This window comes from Mesoplodon bidens, assembly GCF_964165515.1.
Source record: "Mesoplodon bidens genome assembly, chromosome: 1".
In the NCBI taxonomy this organism is placed as follows: Eukaryota; Metazoa; Chordata; class Mammalia; order Artiodactyla; family Ziphiidae; genus Mesoplodon; species Mesoplodon bidens.
In genome coordinates this window covers 88,505,574-88,530,147 of record NC_138176.1, presented here as the reverse complement: position 1 = coordinate 88,530,147, position 24,574 = coordinate 88,505,574, and the positions used below count along the sequence as shown (strand labels likewise).

Here is a 24,574-nt window from a genome sequence, read left to right as displayed (position 1 = left end):
CACAGGATACTTGGTAGCAGCAGCCTTTAGCATTCTATGCCCATCTCTGGGGGTCTGAGCTGATAGCTGCAGCTCGTGCCCGTCTCTGGAGCTTGCTTAGGTGGTGTTCTGCCTTCTGTGGGCACACAGGGAAGGAATCTCGTCTCATCACACACCCTGAAACAATGGTCTCTTGCCTCTTCGGCAGGTCCAGAGTTTTTCCTGGACTCCCTCCTGGCTAGCTGTGGTGCTAGCCCCCTTCAGGCTGTCTTCACGCAGCCAACCCCAGTTGTCTCCCTGGGGTCTGACCTCCGAAGCCCAAGCCTCAGCTCCCAGCCCACACCTGCCCCGGCAGGCGAGCAGACAAGCCTCTCAGGCTGGTGAGTGCTGGTCAGCACCAATCCTCTGTGAGGGAATCTTTCTGCTTTGCCCTCTGCACCCCTGTTGCTGTGCTCTCCTCTGTGGCTCCAAAACTTCCTCCCACCCCCCCCCCCATCTCCACCAGTGAAGGGGCTTCCTAGTGTGTGGAAGCTTTTCCTCCTTCATAGCTCCCTCCCCGAGGTGCAGGTCCCATCCCTATGCTTTTGTCTCTGTTTTTTTTTTTCTTTTGCCCTACCCAGGTACGTGGGGATTTTCTTGCCTTTTGGGAAGTGTGAGGTCTTCTGCCATCGCTCAGTAGGTGTTCTGTAGGAGTTGTTCCACATGTAGATGTATTTCTGATGTATTTGTGGGGACGAAGGTGATCTCCGTGTCTTACTCTTCCACCATCTTGAAGGTCCCCTTCCTTAAATTTATTAAGACTTGTTTCGTGGTCTAACGTGATCTATTCTGGAGAATGTTCCATGCACACTTCAATGTGTATTCTGATGTTTTTGATGGAATGTTGTATATATGTCGATTAATTTAATATGATTTAATGTGCCATTTAAGGCCACTGTTTCCTTATTGATTTTTCTGTCTGGATGATCTATCTGTTGATGTAAGTGAGGTATTAAAGACCCCTACTGTTATTGTATTACCATCAATTTCTCCTTTTATGTCTAGTAATATTTCCTTTACATATTTAGATGCTCTTATGGTGGGTACATAAATATTTACAAATGTATCTTCTTAGATTGACCCTTTTTTCACTTTGTAATACCCGTCTTTGTCCTTTGTTAGGATCTTTGTTTTAAAGTCTATTTTGTCCGATACATCTATTGCTACCCCAGCTTTCAGTGTTTCCATTTGCACGGAATACCTTCTTCTATCCTTATAATTTCAGTCTGTGTGTGTCTTTAGATCTGAAGTGAGTCTCCCTTAGGCAGCATAGGGGTGGCATCATTTTTTTTAAATTCAGCCACCGTATGTGTTTTGATTGGAGCGTTTAGCCCATTTACATTTAAAGTGATTGTATGTACTTACTGACATTTTAATTGTTTTCTAGTTGTTTTTGTAGTTCTTCTCTGTATCTGTCTTCTCTTGGTCTCTTGCCTTGTGGTGTGATAATGTTTGATTTCCTTTCTCTTTATTTTTTATGTATCTACTGTAGGGTTCTGATTTGTGGTTACCATGAGGTTCATTTATAACAGCCTATTTATACAGCTGTTTGTTTGAAACTGATAGCCACGTAAGTCAAATTCATCCTAAAAGCACTACATTTTAACTCTCCACACCATGTTTTATGTTTCTGATGTCATATTTGCAGCTTTTAATTTTGTGTATCTGATAACTACTCACTATAGTTATAGTTGAATTTACTACTTTTTTCTTTTAACCTTCATACTAGCTTTTTAAGTGGCTGACACACTGCATTTGGCATATACTTGCCTTTACCAGTGAGATTTTTTTCTTTCATATATTTTCTTATTTCTGGTTATGATCTTTTGTTTTCTGCTTAAAGAAGACCCTTTAGCATTTCTTGTAAGGCCATTTTAGTGGTGATTAACTCCTTGAGTTTCTGCTTGTCTGCAAAGCTCTTTATTTCTCCTTCACTTGTAAATGGTAACTTTGCTGGGTACAGTATTCTTGGGTTCTAAGTTTTTTCCTCTCAACACTTTTAATATATCACACCACTCCCTTCTGGCCTGCAAAGTGCCTGCTGAAAAATCAGCTGACGGTCTTATGACTATATATTGACTCTTGAACATCATGGGGGTTAATCTGTGTATAACTTATACTCAGCCCTCAGTATGCATGGTTCCTCCACATCCATGGATTCGACCAAGGACAGACCATATAATTCTGTTGTATTTACTATTAGAAAATATCTGCATGTAAGTGGACACTTGCAGCTCAAACCTGCGTTGTTCGAAGGTCAACTGTAGTTGTTTTTCTCTTGCTGCCTTTAAAATGTTCATTATCATTAACTTTTGCTATTTTAGTTACGATGTATCTTGGTATAGATCTCTTTGGATTCATCTTGTTTGGGACTCTGTGCTTCCTGGACCTGAACATCTGTTTCCTTTCCCAGGTTAGGAAACTGTTCATCTTTAGATGGATGATGGCCTGGATTTCCACAGCATCAGGAGACTTTAGAGCAGCAAACAACTAAATTATTTTTGATACCCAAATAACAGTTAAAAGCCCGAACTCTAGGAGTTTATATTATTCTTTGTAAGACTATTGCTTGTTAGAAGAGTACAGTGTTCAATTCATGGTATTTCATGCATTTGTGTTGACTATTAAGGAAGAAATGATCATGTCTTCTTACCCTATAATGCAAATGTTAGTATGCTTGATGTTGTTCCAGAGGTCTCTCAAAGTATCCTCATTTTTAAAAATTCTTTTCCCTTTTTACTGTTCTGATTGGGTGATTTCCACTATTCTGTATTTCAGATAACTGATCTGTTCTTCTGTATTATCTAATCTGTTGTTGATTCCCTCTAGTGTATTTTTCATTTCAATTAGTGTATTCTTCAGCTCTGGTTGGTTCTTTCTTATATTTTCTAACTCTTTGTTGAAGTTTTCACTGTGTTCCTCCATTCTTGTCCCAAGTTACTGAGCATCTTTATGACCATTACTTTTAACTTTTTATCAGGTAAATGACTTACCTCCCTTTCATTAGCCCCCCTCCCCAACCCTGCCCAGGGTTGTATCATTTTCTTTCTTTTAGAATATATTCCTGTCTCATTTTGCTTTGACTTTCTGTTTGTTTCTATGAATTAGATGAAATAGCTACCTCTCCTGGTCTTGAAGGTATCACCTTGTGTAGAAGCATCCCCTATGTAGATTGAATGTGCTGTGCATCTTTGGCAGGCCAGCTGGAGCTGGAGTGGGTGCAGGCTAGGGGAATTCTGGGGTATATCACGTTGGGGCAGTCCACAGTGTGATTGACCTGGCTAATAAACTAACACAGTCCTGGAATGCATTAGCTGAAGCACAGTATTCAGATTAAATGCCTAAGTGTCTCAGTCAGCTCTGTACTGATCACACTAAAAATTAATCATAGTATATACATTTGTGGATACCACAATTTCAGAGAGAAAGAACAAATGGACAACATTTCAGGGGGTGGGGAAAGGGTAAGAACGCTGAAGATGGAATAAGGGTATCATATGAAATAAAACAAGATGCCAAACCAGGAGGAGGAAAGATTGGTTCATGAGATGGAATGTAAAGATAAGACACACAATACAGTTTTCAAAAATAAAGAACCACATAGAAGAGGTATTAAAAACTGTTCTTTATAGCATTTTGGAGTAGAATCAGGCTGGTGTGTAGAAGCTTTAGGCAGAAAAACAGGTGCTTGTTCAGTAGAATAAAGAGCTTTCTAATAGTCTGAGACAAAGATGAAGTGGTCTATTTCATGAGTTAACAGGTTCCCCATCAGTATAGGCAAGTAAGCAAAGGATGGAGAAATGAGGGGTAGAAATTTTATAACAGGGTCAATGCATCAGAAGGATAATTAGACTATCCAACTTCCAAGTTCTCTCCAATATTGAAAAAATTAATTTCTTTTAGAACTTGTGTATCAAGGACAATATGTATTTTATTATGTTATTACTCTTTCTCTAAAAGAAGATTAAACATACTCCTATTTGCATGGTGACATAACCAAATATTATTTACTATCAAATGTATAAACATAGACTCTTAACTCCTCAAAATTTAAATATCTAGCCTGAAAATCTCAATGATGAAAAACACTACAGAGAGCATTCAACTCACAATTATAGAAAGCAAAAAAACCAATGCAACTATAAGACTGAGGTGTCATGAATAAATATTTGCTATTTTTTCATATAATAAAAAACTTCATTTCTATATTTATGGATTTTGGTAAGTCATTCAGTTGGAAAAATAATTATTTAGTCCAAGAAAATGTATTTTAAAAGATTAAGTATTAAAAAATATTCAAGAAGAGATTGAAGGTATTTTAAAGAACAAGAAGTTAATACAGTCTTCCTACTACTATTGGTTTACTTTAAGCTCAGCATGATATTACTGACATATATAATTTATCTTCAGAAAATTTATGCAATACATATATTTAAACAATTTTTAGAAAAATTTTGTGGTTCATGTGTGAACAACAGACATTAGAGACTTTAGGAAACTGCTAAAAGCTTACAAGGATAGATCAATGGTCAGTAAACTTTTTCTGCAAAGGTCCAAATGGTAAATAATTTAGGCTTTATAGGCCATAGGTCTCTACTGTAACTACTCTACTACAGTAGTACAAATGCACTCACAGACAATACATCAAAAATTAGTGTAACTATATACCAATGAATCTTTATTTATGAGGCCTGAAATTTTAATTTCAATCATTTTCACATGTCACTAAATCATCTTTTTTTCCCAACCATTTAAGTATGTAAAAAACATTCTTAGCTCATGGGATGTAGAAAAACAGTTGATGGGTCAGACTTGGCTCACAGGCCATAGTTTGCTGACCCCTGGGACAGACAGTCTTTATCTTAACTTCTAAATGAAATATGACCCACATATGCATACAACCTCTGACCAAATTCCAACACCCCATTCCCGAAGCTGAAACCCTTACAGCTGCTACCATAATAGATATGGTGAAAACACTTGGCATTTTAAAAAACAAAAAAGAAACACACAAACACTCAGCAACAATAATAAAACTACTTCTAACAGTCCTGTAAAATGATGGTAAAGCTGATATTGGAAGATGACCGTGGAAGCAGTAGCCCAAGTCTGACCACACTGTGGCTCACCTTCTAACACCCTAAGACTCTCCACATCATTTTGATAAATATAAAAGATCAATAAGCATCCCTTCCTTAAATACTTACAGGAAAGTAAAGAATTATGATTCATTTAAACTTTTAATGTTTCTTAGATCAAGCAGCTTGTTTTTTAGTGCTGACTTAGCTGAGAACAGCAATAATAGATGAATGGGACCTTTAATTTATAACTAGGAAGGGTGGGGAGGAAAAACATTCAGAAACATATTTTTAACCTGTCTGAAGGTATTTTGGGAACACAATTCATTTAAAATTGGAAGCTACATATATTTAGCTTCTCATTTGCTGACATTTCTAAAACTGCTAATTTTTTCCATGTTACAAACCAATCAAAACCAACTTTTATAGTATTTAAGAAATAAAAATATTGTCATATTTAACCCATCAACCCATCTTCCAGAAAAACTGGAAGGAAAATTAATGCCAGTTTATAACTTCCATGAGTTAAACATACTAAGTTAGAAAATAATTCTGAACACTGAATTACCCAAGACCTCTACAAAACTTACAAAAAATCAAGCAATCTGTTCCATGGATGGCTCAGAGCAGAATTTTAAAAATTTTACAAATTTATTATTATAAGAAAACCAGGTTTCAGGCTAGAGATAATAATTACAATAGTAATCATTATTGAGAGCCTATTATATACCAAGCATCAGTACTAAAAGTAACCAAAGGGACTAAATTTAAAAATATTCATAAAATTAAAAAAATTTTGAAGCTTGTTTAACACTAGGATAAGAAGACATGATCATTTCTTCCTTAATATTCAACACAAATGCATGAAATACCACGGATTGAACACTATACTCTTCTAAAAGGGGCCATGTAAGCAAAAGCCTAACAAAAAATAATATAAACTCCTAGAGTTCAGGCTTTTAACTATTATTTGGGCATCAAAAATAATTTAGTTGTTTGCTGCTCTAAAGTCTCCTGATGCTGTGGAAATCCAGGCCATCATCAACCTAAGGACAATGTAACTACTTGACATCACAATCTCATTAATCTTCATCTGTCCTTCATATCCTGTCATTCTTATGCAAAATGGACTCTTAAGAATGCAACTTCTCTTCACTTATCTATAAGCTGAAGGAGGAGGGTAGCGGGGTAAAAGGTCTATGGAGACTTCAGGATACCACTGGAGACCCCAAGCAATCACTTTACTCAGCCTAGTGTGCTACATTACAGCTATTGTGTTTGACATGTAAATATGACATAGCAGGAAGTAGGATAAAGTGAATCTTGAGTTATGTGTCTCACTTCCCTTGCTGAAGCCCCAGGAAGCTCCAGCTTTAGTTTCCCCAGACTATATGAAACTGAAATATTGTCCAAAAAAGACACGAAAAATGTGCAACATATGGGTCATATAATGATATCAATTTCACTCCTCTACATAGGTGCAAAATTAACACTTTCAAGCTAATTCAAGCCAAGAATTCTCTCCCTTCCAATATACTAACTTAAGGTCAGCATGACATAGAGGTTGTGCGTTAATAGGCAAAAGGACTGTAAAGTAAGCTAGCTAATTTACAAGGCCAAACACCTGAATTAAATGTAGCCAAAGTTAGACTAAATGCATTATTTCTTTCACACTAGAACAGTCCTTTTTCTTTCCAGTTTTAAGCCAAAAACAAAATTTCTACCTTTCAGTATCAGCACAGGAAATTTACTTTAATTCTCCTGTTGCCTATTCTCTTCCTACTACTGTTTCCTCCAGACAAGACAGGTGGTGAAAACTATGTCTATTCATTTCATAAAAGGAAGTTTGTTTTTTTTTTTAAATCATCTCTTAAGACTGCTTTGTTTCTAATGGCACATTCAGGGCACAGTTTGAACACCATGTTCTAATCACACATGTGCTGAAACTTTTTTTATAGTGCTATTAAACAATACACAAATAATGCTGTATAATAGTTCAGAGAAAAAATCTAGAAAATATACTTCTGATATAGTTTATACCATCTGAGTAATAACAGAAGTACAGTTAACAAAAAATTCACACTACACATGAATATGGAATTCTACCTGAAATAGAAAATGATTAAAATATTTTTTACAAAAATCACTGATTATTTAAAGTAGTATTTTTTGTACAATTACAGAACATATGCAGAATTTAGACCATGGTTCAATGTACTAAATTCAAAGTTGTACTTGAAAGCATAGCATATAATTTGATGATCTTGAAGGCACTGCTTTACCACTTAAAAATACTTTTTCCATTTACCAATTTTATGTTTTACTGCCAGTCATAATTATATTATTTCATCTATTACAAATTAAACATTATAAATTTTGAAAAATTTGAATAAATTAAAAAGGCCTTTAGATCCCCTGACCTAGAAAATTGAGTCTTTGTATCTAATTACAAACACTTTCAATATCTTAATTTAAATGTGCTCATCCAAGATTAGCTGGTTAAAAAAAGTTGGATTCCTAATTTTTAAAACTAATCAATGTATGTACATGTATGTATATATATGAACATGTGTGTATATATATGATGCATGCATATACACAAACATACAAGCATACATATAAATACACATATATATATGTGTGTTTGTATATGTTTGCACTTCTCTCTGAAGCCTCCTGAAGCAAAGGTTAATCAGTCAAAAGATGTTACCAGTGTGTAATAATATTGGTACTTAAACACTTATTTTGGACAATTAGGTGGTTTGAGAACCAAGGTATTAAAGGTAACATTTTATAAAGGATCAAAAATATGACTAGAATTTTGGCAAGATACTTTCCAAACTTTAATTTCTCAAACTGTGATATTGGAGACTGTCACTTATGAGTTGACATAATAAAACACAGCATCTGCCTTCTAAGGCAAATATTATTAGCAAGCAAGAAACATATTAAAAACAATGCAAAAAGAAATGTAAAAAAGAACCACTTCCATCCCTTCAATCTCCCACCTTTGGAGACAAGTTTTGCCCCAAATCCAGTCAATCATTTTCTCCAAGAGAGCCAAGATATCCACAGACTAAAGTATCCCAAAAGGAATGGAAGTCATCTACCATTATCTTTGGGGTTTTGACGTATTCTAAGATGAGGCTGAAAAAAGGTCCAAAACCTTAGAGTGGCCCAAGATAACTTATTATCTCTAGGTTTATATTAACAATTTCTTGGGGTCTTTTGTATCAGGTAGAGGTAAAACCTAGGATAAATTTCACCTTACTGCAAAATACAACAGTTGGGGTTCAATCTAGGTCTTACAGAGGGAAAAGTAAGCAAAAGAGGTAAGACAACAATTCTACTGTATTAAATAATAGGCTTACTACATGTTATACATATAAAGAACATGAAAAATGTATCCTTCAAATAAAGGAGCTTAAATTCATTTATCCTTTTCTATTTTAAGAGAGATTATATGTATAACTTGAAGAAAGATATATCTGGACAAGGCAAGGCAGAGAAATGCTCCATCTGAGAAAAGATAGAATCCACAGAAAAGGACATTTCAAAGGAGCAGGTCTGTAGCCAATCAAATGACTGGCAAAGATAAGTTGGTCTCTATGAAAGTTGGAAGTTGTTCTTAGTGCCCAGAAGAGAACTCACATAGGGGTTGGGGAAGAAGCTGAAGAGCACTGTGGTAGAAAGAATTTTGCTCAGCCACAAGATTCTGGTCCTCTGCTAGACACACACCTTCTCCCAGTTATTCCATCAAATGTTGGACTAGATGCTATTGGGAAGGGCTTTTGCAAATGTAATGAAGATCCTGAACCAGCTGACTTGAAAGTAGAGAGATTTTTCTTGGTGGGCCTAACTTGATCAGGTGAGACTTCAAAAGAGACTAGGCTTTTACGAGCAATAGAAATTTAAAGCATAAGATGGATAAAATATGATGGAGATTCTCCATTGCTGTCTTTGAATATGGAAGGGACCACGTATGTGGGTCTCTAGGAGCTGAGAGTGGCCCCCAGCTGACATCTAGTAAGGAAATTCAGTCCTTAGGTCTACAGTCACAAGAGTGAATTCTGCCACAATCACGTGAGCTTAGAAGAGGAATACCAGCTCCTGATGAGAACGGTCGGCCAACACCTTGTTGAGTCCCTGAGCAGACAACTCCATCATGCCACGCCCAGATTTTGACCTACGTCCAGAAACACTAATAAACGAGCATTGTGTGAAGCTGTTAAATTCGAGGTAATCTGTTACACAGCAAGACAAAATTAATACAAGCACTAAACAAGCTAAATCATACAGCTTGATTTAGAAGAAACCAAGAGGTTTACTATAAGCCCAAAGTCCTACTTCAAGAAATGTGTCTAACATCAAAGATATACAATATTAAGAAACCAAAGAAGGCCACTATTAGATTAGACGTTGTAGAGAAAAAAACCTAAGAAATTTTAGAGCTCATTAGCCATGGGGTAACCAGGAGACAAATGTCATAAAAATACAATGTATATTTACCTGGATAAAGATGATTCTTGGATTCATTGAAACCAAAAGGTGGGATTAGGTAATCTTTAAGGTCTCTTTCAGCACTTTCTGTAATTCTTGTCAAGACACAATTCTATCTTTTTTATAGACATCAGAGATGTCTGGGCACCAACCCAGATCCTACAAATGCTCATAACTTACCTAGCTTCTTGTAAGACACTGCAGCAGAAAGGGCACAATTTAACTTATTAAGGTTCAAAACTTCCTTACCTGCATTTGACCAAGGGACTTTATCACACAGTGAAATACCTTCCCACATAAAACCTCTTTTCATATCTTCAAAAAGATGATTTCTTTCAAAATCCCACTGTTAAAACTGCAAATTTGTATATATGTGCACAGGGAGGGAGGAGCTCATAAGGTCATGGACATGAGGCAATAACAGCAACAAAAAAAGGAGAAACTGGTTCACGCCCTGGGAGTAAATTTTTACTCTCAGTTTAGATCATTAAGTATAAATTAGGCACTTAAAAGGTAAGTGAATTCATTTATTAAAATATGACTTGGGGAAAAATAGTGGTAGCAATAGCTTGAAAGTGTTAATTTTGCACCTATGTAGATTAATTTAAGCCTAAGTAACTTCTTAAGAGAAATAAAATCCATTGTCATTTTTATTCTAATTACTCTGAAAGCAACTGATAGGCCAGGACTCCTTGAAAGTTGTTGAAAATAACTTGAGTCTAACTAGTAGTAAATAGCCGGAAGCTTACCTTAAAATGAATGAAAATGTTAAAAAGTTCTCAAAATAAATCAGATGAAACACAAAAAGAATTTCAGAACTTAAATACTCTAGGGAAATATACTAAGAATTTAATGCAACAATGGGGGAGGGAAAACTCAAGGGGTTACAAAATAGTTTCATTAATACCAAACATAAGTAATAAAAACATAAACAAAATCTTTTCTCAGTTCTCTTCATTTCCTTTAATCTTTCAGTATCCTCTAAATGACAAACTGATTAGAAAGTAATTTGACAGAAAAAAAACCCCAAAACCAAAAATCCCCAACATAATCAAACGATCCAGTTCTTGATTTTAAAATGCCCAGACTGCCTTCTTTCTTACCTTGTCTATCCTATCTGGACGGTTAGTAGCTGCCAGGATTGTCACATCCTTTAGCTGTTCAATGCCATCCATTTCTGTCAAGAGCTGAGCCAAAACACGATCAGCTACATTCCCGGCACCTGATGAACTGATTTTTAAAAATACAGTTTTAAAAATCTGTTTATCTATCCCCAAATACTCTACTATTTTTAAAAGATCGTATATTCTATAACAAGAAACATTGTCTTTTTCAAAACATAAAATGCATGCTTCAGAATTCATTACTTGTTGAATTAGATCCAAGAACTAACTATATTAAATCATTTCTTTTCCTCGATCAACAACCATGATTATTTTCTATCCAATAATGAAATGCTAAGAGTGTCAAATATAAAAGATCTGGGAAGTAAGATATAAGATTATTTTTAAAAGTTCATCAAATATGTAATTATTTAACTTAATCAATATTTACATTTTATATGGCAAATAAACGGACAGGAATTGGGAATAAGAAAATGAATAAGATACAGACTCATTCTCACATGAACCTTAGAGCCTATGCGAGACAGAAAACTCTTTACAAACCTATAGCAAACGGGATATTTCTGACCTATCTTGATATTTTAAAATATTAAGAAGATTTTGGGGCTTCCCTGGTGGCGCAGTGGTTGAGAGTCCGCCTGCTGATGCAGGGGACACGGGTTCGTGCCCCGGTCTGGGAAGATCCCACATGCCGCAGAGCGGCTGGGCCCGTGAGCCATGGCCACTGAGCCTGCGCGTCCGGAGCCTGTGCTCTGCAACGGGAGAGGCCACGGCAGTGAGAAGCCCGCGTACCGCAAAAAAAAAAAAAAAAAAAAAAAAAAAGAATATTTTAAAAACACATCAGCAGGTAGGGCGTCATCACAATACCCATATCTGGAGAAATAGGGGGGAAAAAAACATTTTATTTTGTTCCTTTTGTTCATGCACCAGGTCAATTACAAAGCTACTCCTGAACAAACTACACCTTAATTTAATCTCATTTCCTTGATCACAAAAAATTACTGAATATTGATTTTTAAGAAGTAAACTCAACAGGTCTTAATAGTGAACAAAACCCTGATATTACACAATCAAGACCCCACAATAATAATTCTCATTAGCACTAGCTGGGATTTACTAAGCTCTGTTCAGAATTGGGAAATATATAATAAACATCTAGGTGGACAATTACAGAGTGAAACAGCATTGTAAGTATATTAAACATATAAATTCAATCAGATGCAGTTGAGAGTGGGAGGGGGGAGAAGAGGGAAAGAGGATAGAAGAGACACACCCCATACCTTTGTCTTAGCACCCATGACAGCAAGTACACCTTAGTATAATCATCACATAATATATTTAATAATAAGGTAATCAGGATCTCTAAATAAAAGAATTTAGATCTCAGTGTGCATTACAACTTCAAAAACTTGACACAAAGGAGAGTAGCCTCTAACTCACACTAATCAGACATACATGATGTTGTTACACAAATCATACTGTCAATTAAATTAAATGGTTAGTCCTTCACACTGTCAATTTATTAAATGGTCCTTCCCATTGTCAAAAGTTTGGGACCAAGCAAGGAGCATCTGGGAAGCCACTGAGATTTGTCTTGGTTAACATTAGTTCCTGCAAGTAACCAACTGGCTGGTGCATGGATTTGCTGATCTGGGTCTACTTAAGATTTAACATTTTGAATAAATAGATTATATATCTTTCCAAAAATGCTTCAAAATATAACTTTTCCAAATGTTAGATAGGAACATTGCTAGCAAAAGCTCTATGGGCTCCTTCATGATGACTGCAAGCATATAAGTATTTAAGGATGCCAACAGATTACATCCAAGGCCTTTAATTGTATCTACTTTGCTAATTAGTTGTGATCCTACACTACAAGGGGCAAAGGAAGGTCACAGGAACAGGTCTTGGGAGAGTCAAGGTGGGCTGTCCAGAGGTGATGGCTTCTAACCTACAACCTGAAAAATGAGTGGGGGCCAGACCAGCAAAGAAAAAGATAGGGAAGAGAGAGAATACAGAACACTGAAAATGGAAAACAGTTCAGAGTAGCACAGCATAGCAGTAACATAAAAATGTAAAATATTAGCAGAGAAAGATAAACCAAGGCTGGATGTCAAAGGCTTTGTTATCCAAATTACCAAATTACTAAGTTTAGATTTTGTCCTAAAGTTGATGGGAAGTTTCAGGTAGAGACATGACAAGATCAGATTTATGTTTTTGAGGACTACAGCAGCTACAGTATAGGAAACAGATCACAAAAGGGCAGTTTTGGTATGTTTTCCAGTCCAGTATATAAGAATCTTAGAAGGCTCTACTTCCTCCTAATAACAAGTAAAAAGCTCTATAAACTGAAAAATTAACAATTCTTTTTAGATCCCTCAGAAATGTGAGATCACAGGTACCTTAATCCGTTCAGGTTGCCATAACAAAACACCACAGACTAGGTGGTTTATAAACAACAGAAGTTCATTTCTCACAGTCTGGAGGCTGGTAAGATGAAGAGGCCAGCATGGTCAGATGAGGACTCTTTTCCCCTGGCTGGTAACCGACACCTCCTCACTGTGTCCTCACTTACCACTATATTTCTGAAGGCCTATTTGCCACAGTTCCTGTTACCCAGTAAATCATGTCTATCAAGAAAAAACTATAAGGCATACTAAAAGGCAAACAAACGCAGTTGGAAGAAAGTGAGAAAACATCAGAACCAGAGAACCAGCAGGAACACTGGAATTATCACACCAGTAATTTTTTAAAACTATGACTCATATGCTAAGGGCTCTAGTGGACAAAGTAGACAACACACAAGAAAGGGGCAACATAAGCAGAGAAATGGAAATTCTAAGGTTCAAAAAGAATTCTAAGGTTGTTACAACACTATAACAGAAATAAAGAATGCCTTTATTGGGCTCATTAGCAGATTAGACACGGCTGAGGAAAGAATCTCTCCACTTAAGTATGAGTCAATAGAAACATCCAAAACGGAAAAGGAAAGAGAAAAAAAGACTGAAGAAAACAGTGAAAAAGAAAAACAAAAAGAAAAAAGAAACAGAAAAGAAAATCCAAGAACTGTGGACAACAAAAAAAATATGTAATATATGGGTACCTGAAACACCAAAAGGAGAAGACAGGTAGAATAGAAAAACTATCTGAAGCCATAATGACTGAGAATTTCCCCAAATTAATGTCTGACACCAAGATCCAAGAAGCCCAGAGAACATCAAGTAGGAAAAATGCCAAAAAGCTACACCTAGGCATATCATATTCAAACAATAGAAAATCAAAGATAAAGAAAAAATCTTGAAAGTTAGCTAGAGGACAAAAACACTTCACTACAGAGGCACAAAGATAAGAATTACATTGAATGACTCCTCAGAAAATATGTCAGCAAGGAGAGTAGAATGAATCCCCATAGGAATGTTATACTACTTAGCACTGGAGAGAGTTACACATACACCAAAAAAAAAAAAAAAAATTAACCTAACAGCGTTACTAGATAATGATAAAGTTCTAATTTTTGTGACCTACCTAAAGGAATTTGTGTAACATAACTAAATAGCTTCAAGTGAATGGCACAATTCCATCAAAAGAAAAAATCCTGGGCCCATGCCACATCTAAATCTTATGTCTGCTATTGCTTGCTTTGCCTCCTCCTAATAGGAACTATATTCAAATAATGTCAGAACCCATCCTTAACTATGTTATGTACACTCTCCCTTCTTCCTCCAGTGAATTAGTAAGACTGCTAGATGTCTTACTGGTAAGTATGAATGTATTAGCCAAACTTCCTGAGAAGTAAAAAAAAATAGCTACTAGGTTTTGTTTCAGATCAGGCAAACATCGTTGTGGTACAGTGAGAGAAGAATGAGAGGAAAAATGAGGGGAGTAATTTTATTAGAAAGTGCAACAATTCATTCAATTCAATTCAACTCATTTATTCAATAAACATTCACTGCCTAGCAGGCCAGACATGGCTTTAGGAAATGGGAATGAAAACACTAAGATGGCAGTCCCTACTTCCTCAAGGACCTTAGAGTCTAGCAGGGAGAAAGAAAACTCCACATTCATTTGCTTTTCCAAAATAAGTAACACAGAATATTTCCTGAAAGACTGATTCAAGAACTCTGGATAACATTTGCTTTCAGTTTAAATCAAGAACTTGGACAGAATAAATGTAACTAAATAGAACTAGATTAAGATAACTGATTTACCCCATCAGTAATGAAGAAGTGGCTCTAACTTATAATCATGAATGCTCATACTATATAGAACATTTAGAATCTTTTATAGAAAGGAGAGCAATCTTATAGTTATCAAAGTTAGGTTTAGCCAGGGCTAGTACTGAATCTGAGCACCATTCAATACAAACTTTCCTACATGGTAACATTTGAAAGAAAAATTAAACAATGATGTTAAGAGGCTAAAAAATGAGTAAGTTTAACAAATAACATAGATTTATTATTATTAAAATCCACATATTGGTTTTAACTCCTCAAACTTTATAAAAATTTTGAATACATTTAAAGGCATTTCAAATTTACAAAAATTTTCATCATATAATTCGAACATATTTCAGTATCTTATAACCTTGGATTAATGTTTTGAACATAAATCATTGTAGAAAATAACAGATTTAAAGATGAAAGGATGTCACATACAAGCTTCATTACAAGCACTTTTTACATGAGAGCTTATCAGGGGAAACAAAAACAAAAACTATACAACAGTCTTTCAGTTTGAATTTAAGTCATAGGTAACAAAAAGAAAATTAAGGGGCTTTTTAAATGCCATTTTTAGATGCTGAAAGCACACTGACGCACCACCACATTCTATTAACATAAACTAATCTAAAGTTAAGAATGGGTAAAACATTTCACGAATAGAAAAATAACCATTACCATAATCGCTTTAGACACTGAAACCAACAATAATCATTAGATATGGAGTCCACAAAAGAAACGGAACAATTAAGTCCAAGATACACTGTTATCAACAAAAGCATAATATTGAATATATACATCCCTAATTCACCCATTCCTCAAAACCCTATACCCTACAAATAAAAAGATAAATAGGAAAAGATTTTTCTAGACTATCATTTAGCCTTTATCCCTTCTACTTTTTAGTTCCCTCTTAAGAAGAGGAAGGATGCTAGGGAATTAGAATCTGAAACAATGTTAAATTAGCATGTAATCTGGACAGGGATGGGACTGAGATAATTAAAAACAAAAATTCACCTGAATTGTATTAAAAAAAAAAGAAAAAAACACAGAAATTTAAAAGTGGTGAATTTCAGCAGTGATCTGGGATCCATAAGAAAAATTCTAAACATAAAAATTATAATAACTAAAATTAAGAATTAAAAAGATGAATGTAATAGTAGATTAAACACAACAGAACACAGGATCCTTAAACTGGAAGGCAGGTCAGTAGAAAATATCCAAACTGATGCACAAAGAGAAAAAAAGAATGAAAGTAGTAAAAATACATATAGAACCCAGTGGAAAACCTAAGAAACGTATAACTGCAGTCTCATAAGGAGAGAAGTGAGAGAATCAAATAGAAGCCATATCTCAGGAAACACAACCTGAAAATTTCCCAAAATCATCAAAAGTAATCGAAGGCATCAAGAATGGGCTCGGGATTCTCAAATGCTAAAGCCAATAAAATTATTACTAATTAAAGATAAAAAGTCTGTGATCAACATTTAAAGTGATCAACAAAAAAGTTTTCTTTGCAAAATGATTTCTGTACAGTGGTTAAAATTAAAAGAGTTACAAACATGATACTTCTGAGTCCTAAGTATCAACTTCCCTAATGAGAGAAACTGTAGATTTTATGAGGCCATCTGTTTGCATAGATACTGTTCACTCACTGAAAATGTTAAGAATACATACAAGTGTTCCAGGTCCTATTTTGCTTTTTCTTTCTTTACCTGATCCTGACAAGCCCAATGTGAATTTCTTTTAAAATGAATTGCCATGATTAGGAAACCTATATACTTGTGAAGGAGCTGGTTTTCCTTGAAGCAGTGAGTATAACCATCTAAAGGAAAATGAGTTTGGGGCAGGAGGAAACAGATAAAATATTTATTTTTTATTTTCCCTGTTTTTCTAAGGTTCAGGAAGAATATGAATTATACTCTGATCAAATACCTTGAAGATGATAACACTACGGGAACAATAATTACAGTTCTGGCTCCTTGATAGACACTTCTTTAAAATAAAAAAAAAATTTAAAGGAGGGACAATTTTTATATATTTAAAAAGTCCAGCAAGAGAACAAATGCTTAAGCAAGTTATAATCCATGAAAAATAAAATCACATGGAAGACTAGTTTTGGGGTATTTTTGGGTTTTTAAAAATTTTTAATTCATGTATAACTGATTTACAATGTGTTAGTTTCAGGTATACACCAAAGTGATTCAGTTTTATATATATACTTATATTTTTTATATTATTTATAATTATAATTACTTTATAATATAATTTAATAATTATAAAATAACTGTAATTTTATAAATAATATAGTTAGATAAAACGAAATATAAAATTATATTAATTCTATATTGTATTATATTTAATATATTTATATAATTTTATATTATATTATATTAATATATTTAATAATTTTATATATTTATGATTTTATATTAATTTTATATTATTTATATGTGTAACATTCTTTTTCAGATTCTTTTCCTTTATAGGTTATTACAAAAATATTGAGTATAGTTCTCTGTGTTATACAGTAGGTCCTTGTTGGTTATCTATTTCATATTTAGTAGTGTGTATATGTTAATCCCAAACTCCCTCCCCTCCCTTTCCCCTTTGGTAACCATAAGTTCATTTTCTATGTTTGTGGGTCTATTTCTGTTTTGTATATAAGTTCATTTGTATCTTTTTTTTAGATTCCATATATAAGCTATTTATCATATGATATTTGTCTTTTTCTGACTTACTTCACTTAGTATGATAAATTTCTATGTCCATCCATGTTGTTGCAAATGGCATTGTTTCATTCTTTTTTATGGCTGAGTAATATTCAGAAATATATGCCAAGAAGCTCAGAAAGTGAAAGCAAAAATCATTTGATGAACGTCAAGAATCTACAATGCCTTGAATATTCTAGCTGACCACTTCACGATAAACTATGCTGTCAGATTATGATCTATATTCAGCTTGAACCTAATAGTAAATAAATTATTTTAGATTAACAACATACCCTATAAAAGCAGACAGACATATATAATGAGTTATCTTCACATGCTGTCCTAGAGCTGTGCAAGCTGCATGTGCGCTGAATAACTGCAGCTTTGTATAAAGTGTTAACACAGAAAATGACATAAAAGTATGTATTTTTCCATCTTGACATGATTTCCCAGTAGAAATTACAAGCTAACATAGGCAACACTCACTACATTTGTATAGTTTTGACTCAAACACAGTATTAGAGAAACAAGTGATTCTTAAACTCACAGTTCAATTTACCCTACGCCAAAAACAATTTTTGAAGGGAATTTTTTCACAATCTTGGATGTCCCCAGGTTATTGTTATAAACATAATCCAACAAAAGAAAAATAAGGAAAATTAATATATGTAAGTTCAAACATATTCAAGCTAAAAATTAAAGCAGAGAAAATGCTTCTAAACATGTGTCATTTTCTTAAGTACCATAGATCTAGAAATGGTGACAACAAAAACTAAAGTTCTATAGTAATCATAATATATAATTATACAACATAAAGGTTTTAAAATCATTCCAGTAAAATCTTCATTGATTAGTACTCATTGGGAAGCTTACTTTGAATTTGGGAAAGAGCTTTGATAATCAGTAAGCTTGGGTTCAGTTAGTAAGCCTTACCATTATTTTTTTTTGTAATCTGGAGGAAGAGTTACTTAACCTCTCTGAGACTCAGTTTTCTCAATCAAACATGGAAAGACTCATACCACCCTCAAAATTAAATAAAATGTATAAAGGATCTACTGATACTTAGCACAAAGGAAATGTCAATAGATAACAGTTTTAAGCATTATCATTATAATTATCACCAGTATACCTGGCTTAATGAAGAGATCTCTATAACCTTTTACAAGTTATCCTAACAAATTAAACTGAAAAAGGAGTGTCTGGCACATAAACGTTACTGAAATAAAGCATGAACGTGATATATGATTGAAGATTTTCAGAAGCCAGGATAGTACAGGTCAGCAGATACATGCAGATTCACATTGCCAGCTCTCTACTGAGCTTTACTTAAAACATGGTAGAAAGTATCAAACTTCCTTAAGTTCTTCCATGAAAGCCACCAACATAATTCTAAGATAAAAACTACTCCTCTTAAGCCCTTCGTAACTATGCCCAAAACAGTGAGCCTGATAAATAAACTGCTAAAAGACACTTTGTTTATACAAGATGCATTAGTAGGAGCCTGCTATGCCCTGGCAATGAGAATTCTTCTTATTTTGTTAGCTGCTCAAATGTAGTGACAATTTAGCTCCTCAGGGTCCTCAAGGAACAATTTATTTTGAACAGCAAAAAGTTCCAGATGAGGAGAACTTTATACTTTCTCAGATATTTTTATACTTGAAAAATGACTTTTTAAAAAACGGCAAACCTTCTAAAACAGAAAAAAACAGAATATACTGTAAGACTTTGCGCTCAGATGCAGAAATGAAATAGAGTGAGAAGAAAATCTCCACTTCCCTGGTTTCTTAGATCTATACCGAAAGAAGTTCTCTTCATCTGTTTTTTCTATCCTCTTTTTGTATCTTCTAAATGAACTTTTTCGGGGGGGGGCGGGCACGGCGGGGGGGAAGTGGGGGATAGGTGGATACTGACTCAGGCTCTTGATTTATAACCCTCTGTGACTACAGACACATAGGATTTGGAACCCTGTGATTTGCATGCTTGCTTACTTGAGAAAAGACTCAATTTGATCCCCCTACAATAAAATAAGTGTGATTGAATGGCTTTCTGGCAGAGGGTAACGCGGTGATCTTTCTACAAAATTAATTAGTATACCAAGGACGTACATAGTCTTTCAAAATGTTGTGCCACTGATCTAATAAGCATGATCTTCATTACTGTTGCTATCCTCTATTATCCTTTGAATACTGTTGCTATCAGCTACATTAAAAAGAACATTTATCATTTCTGTACCCTCAGCACAACTGACAAAGTTTTGAGTCTAGACTCACTTTTAAAGTTAGTGTGTACAAAAACTACTGATTTTTTTTGAAAAACGCATCACTTAGCACTTCCTTAATTCTTTTTGGAGCTCTTGGACAGGTGAATGTATTCCAAAGCTTACAAATGATTCTTTATGAAGATGTTGATGCTCCTATGAACGTAATGCAGGTGACAAAATTCCAAAAGACAGCCTCAGTGTTTAATTTTAAAATAAAATTGGTTCACAAATGACACTAAAACATGGTGAAATCATACTCTGCTAACAACCAGCTGAGTGAACCTAATCTCTAGTCTCTCTGAGGCTTCATTCCCTTATTCAAAAACTAAATGTCTGGGTTTTAGCAGAGAGTGCCTTCTCTGCTAGGCACTGTGCTGGACATCTGAGGTAAGAGGATGAAGATGTTACTGTTCCCTTGAGGATTTCATAATTATTGGCATGTATGAATGAGGGAGTTAAATTAGATAAGACATATATACAGGTCTTTCTAGTTTAAAAATTCTGTGTTGATAACACGGAGCACGTAACTTATTTAATTCATTATTTTTTTTAAAATTGGAGTATAATTGCTTTACAGTGTTGTGTTAGTTTCTGCTGAACAATGAAGTGAATCAACTATTTGTATACATATATCCCTTCCTTGTATTCAGAAATGTATTGATCTAGTCAAGTACCGTTAAACAGAAAGAGGTGAAGCTCATACTGGTCTAATTTGCTACTTGCTGCAGAGAAACTGGTGGCTATAATTAATGTTGAAGATTAGGTGAAGGGAATTCTTTGGATTCCCATTATTCATGTTGCCTTTGCCCTTTATTTCCACAGATCACTGATAGCTAGCTGGAGTAGCATAGTGAAACTGTTTTATGGACTGAGAAATATTCTTGGCTGACTTTCAAAGCCGCAGTAGGAAACAAAATCCACAAAACTGACATCCTAGGAAATCAAAACCAACTCCAAGTTTAAGAACAAATGTATAATCACTAACATAATGAAATGATTTTATAAAACTTTATTATCTGCTAGAGATAGGCAACACAACAATGGAAAAAATGTTCAGCTATAGAAAGTACTGAAATTAGACGTTTCCAAAAGATTAATTTTCTTTTCCCTTCGGAAGTCAAGCCCCTTTTCCAAATTATCCCTGTTCAAAAGTCAGAGTGCCGTGGACTGAAGGGACTTTATGATATCTTAAAACAGGTCAGGAACCTATAGCCAGTCTAAATCTGGCCAGCCAACTGTTTCTTATTTGATTACATATTGTCTATGGCTACTTTCGCACTGCAGCAACAGAGATGAATAGCTGCAATAGAAACTGTATGGCCCAAAAAGCAAAAAATATTTACTAACTGGCCTGTTTCAGAAAAGGAATGCTAACCCCTATCTTAAGGAGATCTCACCACCATGATGGTAATTATTACATTGATTTTATTTTTCAATAGCAAAAATTTCACAAAAATGATATTTATTTCCTTTCAGCTCCTGCAATAAAATAAAATCCCCTATCATCTCTTCATATGATTTCTAAATTATAGGCCAACAACTCATATCCAGTTCAAATTTTAAAATGTTTTTCAGTATAATTTTTAAATGTCATAAAGAATCCCAAATGGCAAGCATCTGAATTTGTTTCTTAAAATCTATCCCCCACACCCCCAATGTCAATATTCAGGCTTGAAAGAGACCTAAAGACTAGCCAAACATATACTATCAACACTCTGCACACAAGCACTACTTATGGTAATTTTCTTGGTGCATGCAAAATGCAAGCAAATTTTCATTTTAAAAGATAGCTACAAATGACCTATGTGTCCTATAACAACAAAAAATAACTCCCAATTCCTAGTAAAATGTTACATCAGGCCATCTCTCTAAGGAAAGTCATTAATGTCAGCTGGTGAGGATGATTCCAAGATCCACTGACTAGCTGGAACGTCCTAGACAGAGGAAGTTGTTCTAGGAATCTCTAGATTAGTCTAGTGGCCATTTCCTCAGTCAGAGGAGACCGGGCCAACAGAATACAGTATATGGGGAATCACCCTATCCTTCTTCACTTCTGGGGACAGAAGTGTTGCCTAAGACAAGAGTGACTGATGATTTACTGCCCAGCGTGCTCTCCCCTCCCCACTATAACCCTGAAAAAGGTAAAAATTTAAGCTAGCTAGGAGGCAGGGCAGAATACTAAAACCAACTGTGTAATATCCTACTTTGCATTAATGCAGGGGCCTTTTTATGATTTTTTTTCTTCAGCTGTAAAGCACTTAAAACAGTTTCTAGAATACAATAAGCACTAAATAAATGTTACCCAATATTATTATTAGCTCAGTATAATTCAAATCTCTTCCCTACATCAGTGCTTTACTCCCTACCATGGTATCCATTTCCCAAAGAGCTATGCTACTTTAACAGCATTTTCAATTTTCCCAAATATTTACAGATCATTAAAGCACTTTGCAAAGGGAATCTTACAACATTTCATCCAACTCACAATATGAAATAAGACAAAAAATCTTATTCAGAACACCCATAATTTAAATGGGCATACAGAAAAAGAGAAGTAAATATCAGGCTTACTTATTTTTCAAGTCCCAAAGAACTTAAATGGGGCAGGGAAGAGGAGAAAATAATGGTTGTAAGCAGACACTTTTATAAACATGAAAAATCTCTCTGAAAGCACAAATATTTCTAAAGCTAAGCAAATAGTATGTCTATACTCTATTTAATGTGCGGGTTGCAATCCTCAGTTTCGTGGCTAATTTGAGTAACTTCAAGTAGTCAAAATAATTGACATAACATGCACAGGATAGTACAGACTAGTATATATCATAATTCAGGGCTCAATCTGTTAAACATCTTAAGTGTGGAAATCCAAATCTTGATAAGAAGAAACAGTCATCTTAGGCACTGTCATTTTTGGACTAGTCATATTATGAGTTGGATCTGAATGTTATCATAGAAAAACAGAAGAAATGAAAGCAATGAATATTCTACAGCCCAAAATTATATAGAAAATTTCTAGCTTATGGAATTTTTAATTTTTCTATGTTTTCCTATGTTTTCTATTTCTTTAACAATGTATAAAGTTGGTTTAGTATTTTCGGAATTTCATACTTTTGCTATCTATCAACAGCTGTGCTTTCAGTTTCTAGAAACTGTGTCCAATTCAAATAGCTGAAGAACAAAAATATATGTGTGAAGCTTTTGTTTGTTTTTGTTTTCGGGTTACAGCACTCTAACTAGATAAAACAATAACTTTCTAGGTAATGTTGGCCCATCACACAATTATGGGGAAAAAACAACCAAAATATCACTCTATGAGATTCTTATGGCTATAAAACTTAGTAACTATATAAGACTTAGTGCAGCTAAAGTACAACTAAAACTCTCTACTTTGGACCATTAACATTACATTTGGTAGTTCAGCCTTATCTTTGTTTTCTGAAATGTCAACTAACTTGACCGAAATTTCTCTATGCAAAGGAAACTACACAGAATTTACCTGTACTTTATTTGAATGAGCCACTGAGGAAGGGCTCACAATATGATGAAGACTACTAAAGGAAATGATATCTAGAGGGTGCAAATTATTAGCATCTCTTAATACATTTGCAAATTCCTACTGAGCCAAATTGCCTACAAAAACAGGTTATTTCTACCAAGTGCCTTGTCTGGTTTCTCACACCATTACCTTTCAAAGGCATTTTATGAGAACTCTGCTACATATTCCACCTCCCATTTGGTTCATATTTAACAGTGTTTCCCACCCTGTCCCTTTCTAGGCTCCAAAAACAGACGTCTCTGATGGCACATAAATGTGGCAGATCACCCTACTTCAGTAAACTTCTCTGGCTTCTTTTTCTTCTCCTGCAGTCAAGGTGAACTTGAGCTATTTGTAACCTTTTGGTCCATCTCACTTCAGAAGTAATAAAAGGACCCATGAACTCCAACTCATAAAATAACAAGACTGGTAGGTATTTACAGAATATCAAATGGGTGGGGTAGAGAGCAGGGCAGGCTACCTCCTAATGTTTCCTAGTGACAGTTCATACTCTCATCTGATTAGGCAGCTCTACCTAGTAAAGAAGAGAGCAGTGTGCCTCTTATCAAATTTAACACTGAGACTTAGAAGGTGCCTTCTGCCATCACTATAATTATCATCAGCAAAACTTTTCTAGTCAATGTATAATCAGAGGGCTATGAAGAAAACACACAAATAAACACTCTCCAACATGAAGTACTTGTACCATGTATTCCTTAAAAGACCTGTAAATCTTTGTAGAGAAAAAAAAAGTCACACTTGAAAACAGTTTAATATATATATATACACACACACATAATATGTTTGATATGTTATAAATAATCCTCTTTATTGTCTGACATTCAGAAACAAAACTATTAATACTAATTTGTATTCTATTGTAACTATATTTTAGGAAACATGACTGAATCCAGATAATATTAAAATCTCTATAATAACAACTTTTATTATAATTGGGTTCTACTCTATCATGTAATTATGCTTAACTGAACTTTATTTACAGTTTTAATCACATGTTAATAAAAACCCAAATTTTGATAGGCAGTGCAGGGGGCTCTCTTTAGATAGTAAACTATGAAAATTAGCTCAAATGCCCCAAATGCATATCAGTCTTAAAAAAAAATTATACAT

At 34.6% G+C, this 24,574-nt stretch overlaps 1 protein-coding gene across 3 annotated transcripts in view; it reads right to left on the bottom strand.

The window, feature by feature from the left end:
* AFG2A (AFG2 AAA ATPase homolog A) overlaps positions 1–24,574 on the bottom strand; it is a 333,075-nt gene that overhangs the window by 211,159 nt on the left and 97,342 nt on the right. For all 3 annotated transcript variants that reach the window (XM_081246187.1, XM_081246188.1, XM_081246189.1), the window contains exon 14: positions 10,700–10,826. In XM_081246187.1, the coding sequence (XP_081102313.1) occupies positions 10,700–10,826 (127 nt within the window). The remainder of the gene's footprint in view (positions 1–10,699; positions 10,827–24,574) is intronic.